General features: G+C 46.7%; 1 protein-coding gene across 1 annotated transcript; it reads left to right on the top strand.

The window, feature by feature from the left end:
- LOC133417828 (cytochrome P450 26A1) lies at positions 1 to 3218 on the top strand. The gene is made up of 7 exons (XM_061705967.1): positions 1 to 243; positions 327 to 551; positions 999 to 1280; positions 1400 to 1549; positions 1941 to 2075; positions 2195 to 2341; positions 2421 to 3218. Exons 1-7 carry the CDS (start codon positions 55 to 57, stop codon positions 2757 to 2759), a joined length of 1467 nt encoding a protein of 488 aa, XP_061561951.1. The 5' UTR covers positions 1 to 54; the 3' UTR covers positions 2760 to 3218.
- The last annotated feature ends 6670 nt before the right edge of the window (positions 3219 to 9888 follow it).

Genomic DNA, 9888 nt, shown 5'->3' with positions numbered 1-9888 from the left:
TTTGCTATAAAAGGCGGGCCGGGAGCGGCCGGCAGCCTCACTCGCTCGACGGCCATGGCTCCGAGCACGCTGCTGGCGACCTCGCTGTGCACCGTCGTGCTGCCCGTTCTGCTCTTCCTGGTGGCGGTCAAGCTGTGGGAGGTGTACATGAGCCGGGGCCGCGATCCCAGCTGCGCCAGCCCGCTGCCCCCCGGCTCCATGGGCTTGCCCTTCTTCGGGGAGACGCTGCAGCTCATCCTGCAGGTAAGCCTCGAGGGACGCGCCGAGGCATTGGCTCATTCCTTCATTGATTGATCGATCGATCGATCGTGGCCCCCTCGCTCCAGAGAAGAAAGTTTCTGCGCATGAAGCGGCAGAAGTACGGCTACATCTACCGGACTCACCTCTTCGGGAAGCCCACGGTGCGCGTGACCGGCGGCGACAACGTCAGGCAGATCCTCCTGGGGGAGCACAAGCTCGTGGCCGTCCGGTGGCCCGCGTCCGTGCGCACCATCCTGGGCTCGGACACGCTGTCCAACGTGCACGGCGCGCAGCACAAAACCAAGAAGAAGGTCAGACTTCGGCTCGTTCGAATTCGGTTGCGCGCCAGTCGCACGCGTGATTTTTCAAAGAGGGGAAAAGAGGGGAGATGACGTCACATTGCCAAATATCAAGGGTCGGCTGACGCGATGCAATGAAACCACGTAGGACCCAAAAGCGTGTCCATTGTCACGATGAAACGAAAACGCAGCAATATAATTCAGCATGAGGCTCGCTTTGTTTATTTTGTTGTTTGTTTAAATGAGAGACGCGACTGATTGACAGCGTATTGAAGATGATCCAAAATGTAGTTGACGTGATGTCGCCAAACCTCCGAAGAACCGTAATATCCCAAATATCTCCGCGGATCTCACGGGTTTGTCTCGAAACTGTGAGCTGGGTCGAGAGAGGAAATCGGTACGCTTATGACAACAACAACAACAACAACAAACGGATCACCAATTTGTCCCGACGTCTAGGCCATCATGCGGGCGTTCTCCCGGGAGGCGTTGGAGCTCTACATCCCGGTCATCCAGGAGGAGGTCGGCGCCGCGGTGGGAGACTGGCTGGCGAGGGATTCTCGCGTGCTGGTCTACCCGGAGATGAAGCGCCTGATGTTCCGCATCGCCATGAGGATCCTCCTGGGCTTCCGGCCGGACCAGATAAAGAGCGACGAGAGGCAGCTGGTGGAGGCGTTCGAGGAGATGATCAAAAATCTCTTTTCTCTGCCCATCGATGTTCCTTTCAGTGGATTGTACAGGGTAAGAAAAAAACCACGTTTTGCTCGACCCTTGACCCTTCGCAATTGACCCGGACGGGGGACATTCGCTCGTGCTATTTCTGAAGCGCTTCTTCCGTCCGGCGCGCCTCTGTCCTTCAGGGTCTCAAAGCTCGGAACTTCATCCATTCCAAGATCGAGGAGAACATCAAGAAGAAGATACAAGAGTCCCCGAAAGAGTCCAAACACGGAGATGCTCTGCAGCAACTCATTGACAGCTGCGGCAAGAACGGCGAGACATTTAGCATGCGGGTAAATATGACCTCGGGAATTATTGCCAGTTGATATCCGTTAGAAGGGCGGGAAACGTAATATTTGTCAAACTCGGAATGCCAAAATGTCCCGAAATGAAGTTTCATGATTCCGGAGATGAGAATTACATTTGGACACGTGTCGGATTTTTGCCGCGTATCCACATTTCATGGAAATGAGCCCAAATGCGTCTCGGCGTCTTCAGAGTTTCTCATTTCGGTTGTTTCGGCGAGGCGGCCGTTCGACATTCAATGCACGGCGTGATGAATAAAAATACAAATAAATAAATGCCGAATTCAATTTATTTTGAAAGTCACTCTATAGTTATGGCCGCCAAACATAGGAAAATAACGCATGTCGTGCACTCAACGAAGCCACGTTCCCTTGACAGGCTATCAAAGAGTCCGCGACAGAACTGCTCTTTGGGGGCCACGAAACCACCGCCAGCACAGCCACCTCTCTGGTTATGTTCTTGGGCCTCAACCCTGAAGTGGTGGAAAAAATGAGGCAGGAACTGATGGACAAGGTCAAGTCGTGTTTTGCTGTAAACGCTGACAATGTCGCTCATCGTGTCTTTAATTCCTCACTTCTCACACTGATCCCGTCCGTCCGTCCGTCCGTCCGTCCGTCTCCTTTTGTGTTCAGGGGGAGCAAGGAATGCAACTCCAGAATTTGAACATGGAGTCTTTGGAGCAGTTGAAATACATGGGTTGCGTGATTAAAGAGACGCTGAGGATTAACCCTCCTGTCCCCGGAGGCTTCCGAGTGGCGCTGAAGACTTTCGAACTCAATGTAAGTTCCGGATCGTTGTACGTCGGTCGGAGCTCGCTGCGGATCGCGGTACTCATCGCTCCACCTTTTCGCTTTACAGGGATATCAAATTCCCAAAGGTTGGAACGTCATCTACAGTATCTGCGACACCCACGACGTGGCGGACATCTTCCCCAACAAAGAAGACTTCCAGCCAGATCGCTTCATGACGAAAGCTTCCGCAGACTCCTCGCGGTTCCAGTACATTCCCTTCGGCGGGGGCTCGAGGATGTGCGTCGGGAAGGAGTTCGCCAAGGTCCTGCTGAAGATCTTTCTGGTGGAAGTGGTCACCAAGTGTCACTGTACGCTGGTGAACGGGCCGCCCATGATGAAAACGGGACCGACCGTTTATCCCGTGGACAATCTGCCGACCAAGTTCACCCACTATGTTCAAAATTAAACTCGCTTTCTCAATCGGCGCAGGGTAAAACATTCTCAAGAGTCACAAATGATCGTTTCTACCGAAAAAGAAACTATTTGGGGTCACTCGGGTGTTCCGAGGAACCTCACCGGGAGTTGTATTTTTAGGAATTTAGTCGTCGCCGTGATTGTTTGTTTTTATTTTGTATTTTTTTTCAATGACCTGCACATACTGTAAATATTTGGAAAGCATTTTATATTATGATGTGGTGGATTTGTATATATATATATATATTTTTTTTTTTTTGTTTTTTTGTTTTAAAGATGAGAGCAAACTAAACAAGAGGCACTATCACACATTGGAACACTTTAATCAGCTCAGTGGTGTATCTTTAGGATTGTGTACATATACTGTATGTGGAGTTTGTATCTTTAACGTCAACTTATTTAAGTGATGCTATGTTGTATTGGCTTTTTATTTAATAAAACCTTTTTTTGTTTGCGGCTAATCGTCGGTTGGGAGAAAATGCTCACTGCGAAGCGGTTTTCTTTCACTTCAGCGAATAATCTTATTATTCCTCGTGAGAACAGGAAAGTTGTCGACGGAGGCATCGGTGAAGGTTTTTCTTTCACGTTCGACGACGTCCAGTTACGATGTTAGATGAGAGTCCACGTACGGTATTCAAGGGTGGGCGGTCCTCACGCCATACATTCCATTATCAATACATCGGGAGGAAAAAGAAAATGGTGGAGAAATGTGGAATCCATAGAAGAAGACAGAGCAAAGTAGAGGGGCTGATGACCCTGGCAGATGATCAGACTTGAGGGTGAAACAGAGTTCAGACTGATCAGTTCACTTTCAGGCCACTGAACCAATACAGACCTCCAGTGGAACAGCACAAATGCTCCACGGCGCTCCGTGTGTCCTTCAAGGCCGGGCATAAAACCGGATGATCACAAATTCAATGCATTGCTGTCAAACGAGGATCCGATCACACAAAACGTTGGAATATTTACTTAAACAGACAAGAAGACCAAAACTGCCGACTTGACTCAAAATGACTTCCGCCTCTTTTGAGCTGAAATGATGCTTTTGGCAGTAATTTTGCGTGTGAAGGTCAAAAGAAATTCCGTCCGTCAGCCGTTGTTAAAAAAAAAAAAAAAAATCATGTTGTTTTTTTGTTTTTGTTTTCTTTGTTTTTTTCTTGCCACGCCAGCCACCTGAAAGTTTGGCTTTTTTGGTATTAACTGTATGAGCTTTGTTTTGATATGATTTGATCGATATTGGTGAAGTTCTAATGTTCCAAAGACATTTTGGACAAGTGGCAATAATTCTCCTACCAGTGACATTAAATGAAATTCCGTCGGTCGAATGATATGAAAATGAGCCGTGCTTCATTTTGGGAAGTTTCTTTCTCAGCGTATCCAAAGGGCAGCCGTGCTTGGGCCTTCGTCTCGCGTTGTTTTTTTTTTTTTTCCGCTCCGTGACGACGACCCGGGCATTGTACTCTTGTCCACGGCCGAGGTTTATCACGGCGCTCGTCGCCGTGATTGGATCCGCCGATGCTGAACTCTTGTACTTTTTTTTCCCCGAAGTCATTCCGGATACGAGTTTCAGCTTCATGCCAAAATTGTGACAGTAAATTGCAGCTGACACCTTAATGTGCCGCTCTCCTATCCCCGGCGGTCCGGCCCCCGAACGATGTGAGTGAACTTTTCGGAACTTTGCCGCTTATTTTCACTCCAAAGAACATCGGTTTCCTTCCATTGTTCCCTATCGTTCCCGATCAAAACGTTCTCAGAGGAACGTGTACGTGTTCACACTTTGGTATTAAAAGGCATTCCCCTCCCCCCGCAAGATCTCATCTCTTCTCAGGCATTGACGGTGCGAGACTACTATTTGATCTCGTCCGAAGAACCGGCTTGGGCTGGGCTTGCTACCCTTAGGAATAAATGGAGAAATTATTCAAACCCTGCTCAAGTTGGGACGCGGCCAAGCATCCATCAAAAGATTGTTTTTAGTTGTATGAATAAACCTTTTCTTTATTTAGCCATGATTGTCTTCATTTTGACTGAGAGTTTCATATTTCTTTTTTTTTTTTACATTTCAAGTCCAAGATGCCAAACAAATGAATTTGAAGTCAATGTTTTGCCCGGCCAACGAATAATTTGAATATCTGCTGACATTTGACCAAACTCGTCTGTTTCCAACCCAATTCGGTTTGCCGCAGAAGAGAAAAACAAATCTCATCGAGAAGTAGTCCCAACGGTGATGGCGCTTCGTCAGTCTCCTCGAAGCTGAACAGGAATTCAAAGGGACGTTATCTGATCGCGTCGGCGAGGTCATCGAGAGTCAATCGACTTCTTGCAGCTGCGACGGAGAAGCCGTTGTAAGTCACTCGGAGTGTCAATTCGGAAAAGTGAATGAACATGAGGTTCCGCTGCCTCCGCCGGTCCCTGCTGTGGACGAATACGAGTGCTCGATAAGAGATGCTAACGGAGTCGTCGGCGTGGAAGTTAGCGTCTCCCTGTGATTATTCATCATGGGAGAGCTGAGAGTTGTCTGTTGACAAGTTCACCGGGTCGGCCGGAGGTCAGCGCCCTTCTTTATCGTATTATCACACAATACGTATTATATTCACATCACACAATTGCCTCGAATCAATATGACTGATTCTATTCATCTATATTGTCTATGTTTAAAGTTTCCACCTTTTTTGGGAGGGGGGTACAAAACTGACCAATATTTGGTCACTTCGAACCGGCGTGTTTTGAGAAACATTGAGCAAGAACGCGTTGGCAGCACAAGTGTTGTTAGGCAGAGGCTGAAACCAGCCGGCGTGCCAACTATTTTGGGACCTCAACCGCCAGCAAGAGAACTAAATCTCGCGGCCGCCACGGTGTCGCGACGGAGCCGTGCAAGTTTGCGGCGCACATTGCTGGACGACGGCCTGTCGGTGCTGGACAGAGATGTCGAAGATGACGACGACACTGAAGAAGAATGGTCACGAGGGAAGCTTGCAAATACAACAACAACGTTTGTGTGCACTTTTTTGTGTGTATCCTGTAAATATACTCGTTTCTTCTTTTCACCGTTGTTAAGTTACAGATGCAGCTCTTGTTTTTTTTGTTCTGCTGTAGAACAGGGGCCAGACATAATGCTAGTCGTCAGGCCAAATGTTTTGTGTTTTCATATATTGTGCAAAGATTTCCCATTTCAGGTTACAGAGGTGAAGAACTCCCTTGCCATGGAGTTGGAGGGCTTGAAGAGGCGCCTTGCCTTGTTCCAGAGGAAAGGTGTCACACTCTCAAAATAAGACATTTCGGAGGGAAACCGTTAAGGATCTTTGCCACCGGTTTGATTGGCATCTCGCAAAAGGTAGTCTTACCTCTGCGTTTGTCACGTGTATGATTGTTTCAGTTTGTTTTACATTGAAGGTCTAATCAGGCAAAGGTATTTGTAAGCACTGGACTGAGAATGATTTTCCCTCCAGGACTCAAGAAGCAGCTGCTGGCCCTGTCCGTTTTGATGTCTTGAACTTCAGTATTTTCACATAAGATTCTTTCCTCATGACACCATTTATTTTGTGAAGTGCACCAGTCCCTCCTGTAACAAAACAACCCCACAACCACCCCCGTATTTGGGATGTGTTCTCCGGCTTGCAAAGCTTCCCTTTTTTTTTTTTTTAATCTCCAAACGAAACGGTGCTCATTCTGACCTAACAGTGCAATTTTTGTTTTTCAGACAACGGGACATGTCTCCAACAATGAAGGTCTTTGTGTGTATTTGCAAACTGTAATCTGTCTTTTTGTGTGTGTTTCTTTTGGAGTAATGGCTTCTTCCTGGCAGAGTGGCCTTTCAGCCCATGTATTCGTATTCAGTATTCGTTTCACGGTGGATAATGAGGGGGGGGGGGGGGGGGGGGGGAATGTGTCTTTTCATATAGTGTATGTAAACATTTTGTTTCAGCTGTAAATAGACGGAAAGTCACCCATGGTTGAGATCTTGATTGATTTAGATCTTGGGGTCTCCCAAGGTGAAACAAAAACCCAAAACCAGACCGCAGCAGCATCGAGGAAAGTGAACCAGTGAGCCAGAACAACGGCAACAGATTCGGGGAAGCAATATATTCCCCTTAATAATAATCCGTGTCAAATGTGTTGCGTTGAGCCAGCCTAAAAACCGCACATTTCTGGCGTTCAATCTGAAAAAAACACATAAAATTGATTTATTTCCCTGTTTGCTCATTCAGCTTCTTTTTTTTTTTTTTTTTTTTTAACTCTATTCGCAACATTATCAAAGCCATGGGAACACTTTGTTTTGATCACATCGATTGGGCCAATCCTAGCTTTGCTCGTGTCACTCATATATACATGATTAGTTTCAACACCCAGGCTTTCTTTCTTTCTTTCTTTCTTCTTTCTTTCTTCTTTCTTTCTTTTGCATTTTAAGATTCACCATTCCCGCTTCCTGCCAGAAAGCCACTCCTATGCATCATCCTTATAGGACTTGGTTCACAACAGACCCAATCAGAATCATCTTTAAGATGACTAAAAACTTACCAAAATCTAAAAACCGCTTGTTTAGTAATTTACCATTTGTTCCTGCTAATTCCAGGTCTTTTTGAAGCGCTCCACAGGTGCTCCTTGGCTCTTGGACAACTTCTGATTATTCTTTGCACTCCTCTGTCAGAAATCCTTATGTTTTGCAACAATTAATTTGCGCGCTTCCCCATCATGAGATGCGTCTTGACTCACACCGTGGCAATGAGACCTTTTTTTGTAGGCCATCAATCAGGACTGACCCAGCTGGTATTCATTTGCACTGACATGGGACTGGATAGCTGTTTGATTATTGATATATTTTCGGTGATGTCTTGGCTTTCCATGCCCTTTTTGCACCTCCCTTTGTTCACGTGTTCAATACTTTTACCCAATGTCATTTAGCATTTTTACGCACGACTTAATTTCTGAGCTTATTTGTTCTCCTTTCTTTGTATGCATGGACTACTTGGGTTGTTCCCAACATCTGATGAAAGTATCCGGTCAGTAGCTCCTTGGGCAGGATATATTTAGTGAGCAAAATAGCGACGTGTTAAGTACTTATCTCAGCCGCTGTATATCAAAATATTGCGAGTCATCTTAAATAATGCTGAAAGTGTTACAATCAAGACAGGGCTTAGCTTACTTCGACTTCAGTTTCAGCCAGTAAAGTACATTTGAAAACAGTAAGCCTGAGATTTGTTTTTCGTTCAATTTGTATTTACCGTATGTACAGCCGTAAAAATGATCATGAAAGAACACGATTGTAGCGTGGCCTGGAAATTTGAGTCCGCAGTACATCTTAATGACAATTTAAAGTTCCTGGACACGTGCAAAAATTGCCACCTACGGTCAAATGCTCCCGTCTCTTCCAGGATGCAGCACAAACTGTAAAGACTGGAATGTTTTCAGGTTTCAAGTCATTGAAAATTGCAAGCGTTTGACTGGTCTATTGGTAACAACCACAAACAAGACACAAAGCTCTTGGTGCGACGACGACATCATTTGTGTGTGAATGATCTGTCAAGGATCCTTGAACGGCAACATATGCCGCCACACCCCCATGTCCCAGACAGGAAAGCACCTTTGGGGCTCTGCATTTAAAAATATTACAAATTCCTTCTGCTGTCCTCTTGCTGTCAAATACACTTGCACATTTATTGAAGACCTGACACCTGACGTTGACGTGGAGAGCGACAACCACAAGCTCGTCACTATGATTAATCATGGGAAAACACTAAGTCAACAGATGAAAAAATGTGTTTACACAAATGGGAATTTTTATAAGTGGGTGGGTGGTTTTGCATGTACCTGTGACTGCGTGTGCGTGTGTACGTGTGTGTGAGTGTGAAACTGCGACGAAGCCAGGTCACACCTGTAACCAGAATGTGTCTCCGCTGAAGGCTTGTGGTTGGGCTTCCCTTCCTCCACTGTTGCATAGTTTGAGGAGGTGGTCCCACCAGGTGCAAAATTTTGGCAGGGTGGAAAGGAAGAAAACATATTTTGCCAGCAGTGGAAATCTCCGCTGTCTGAACCGCAGATTTTGATTGGACTTTTTTAGACTGACATTTATGTGTGCATGAAAATGGGCAGAGTGACGCATGAGACCGCCAAAAATGTTGTTTTGCGACATTTGGGACGACGACCTCCACGAGTCTTTCGCTCACTTCTGCATTGCACTATGTCAATGTCATCCTTCGTTCTGCTGCACCTTTTCGGAACTGCAAACTTACACCAGACTTGTTTTCCATCTTAACAGTGTGTCACCAGCCTGCCCTTCCACCCTGAGTAGCAAGTCTTTGTGGACGGTAACCTCTAACTGCATTCCAGGCGTCAGCATTCTTTCACGCCTACTCTTTGTTTTCTCCCAATGCTTTGCTTTCAATCTTTGGTTCATTAGCTCCTTATGCCCCGGCCCCCTCAACCGTTTACCCCCTGCCTTTTTTGCCGGCTTGCTGTCTGTGTGTAAGGTACCTATGCAAAATGGTTGACCCATAAATTTGTCACCATCCAAGATACTATCAGAGGCACAAATCCGTCAGTGTGTAACAACAGTGTGAAGTTTAGCACCTAAGACTCATTGCCCACATCTCGTTTTTTGTTTTTTGTTTAAAGCAGTTGTCGCTGTCGCTCACGCTGCCTCATCCATCCATCCATCCATCCATCCATCCATCCATTTTCTTCTGCTTATCACAGGTCGGGTGGCAGAGGCAGTAACCTGAGCATGGAAGCTATGTTGCACTCTTTTGGGGGGATCCCAAGACATTCCCAAGCCAGCCAGGAGAGATAATCTTCTCACCCGAGAGGCGTCCTAACCTGATAACGGAGCCACCTCATCTGGGTGCAGTGGCGTACAGCGCAGCTGACCGAGCTTCTCACTCTATCAGTGAGGGAAACCCGGGACACCCCGCGGAGGAAATCCACTGCGGCCGCTTGTATCCACGATCTCCTTATTACAGCACCGTTACAATGGGGACTGGAAGACCGAGATTGAACAGATTGACATTCAGTTGCAGTATGTCAATGTCATCCTTCGTTCTGCTGCACCTTTTCGGAGCGGTAAACTTACACCAGACTTGTTTCCCATCTTAACGGTGTGTCACCAGCCTGCCCTTCCACCCCGAGTA

This window comes from Phycodurus eques, chromosome 19 (assembly GCF_024500275.1).
Source record: "Phycodurus eques isolate BA_2022a chromosome 19, UOR_Pequ_1.1, whole genome shotgun sequence".
Classification (NCBI taxonomy): Eukaryota; Metazoa; Chordata; class Actinopteri; order Syngnathiformes; family Syngnathidae; genus Phycodurus; species Phycodurus eques.
Note: the sequence above shows the minus strand (reverse complement) of the source record. Positions and strands in the feature narration are given on the sequence as shown.

Bases quoted from the DNA above. Each gene is read 5' to 3' on its own strand.
- LOC133417828 (XM_061705967.1), top strand. From the start codon at position 55: ATGGCTCCGAGCACGCTGCTGGCGACCTCGCTGTGCACCGTCGTGCTG. The intron at 244-326 runs GTAAGCCTCGAG...CCCTCGCTCCAG, and splicing joins CGCTGCAGCTCATCCTGCAG to AGAAGAAAGTTTCTGCGCAT. The intron at 552-998 runs GTCAGACTTCGG...CCCGACGTCTAG, and splicing joins AGCACAAAACCAAGAAGAAG to GCCATCATGCGGGCGTTCTC.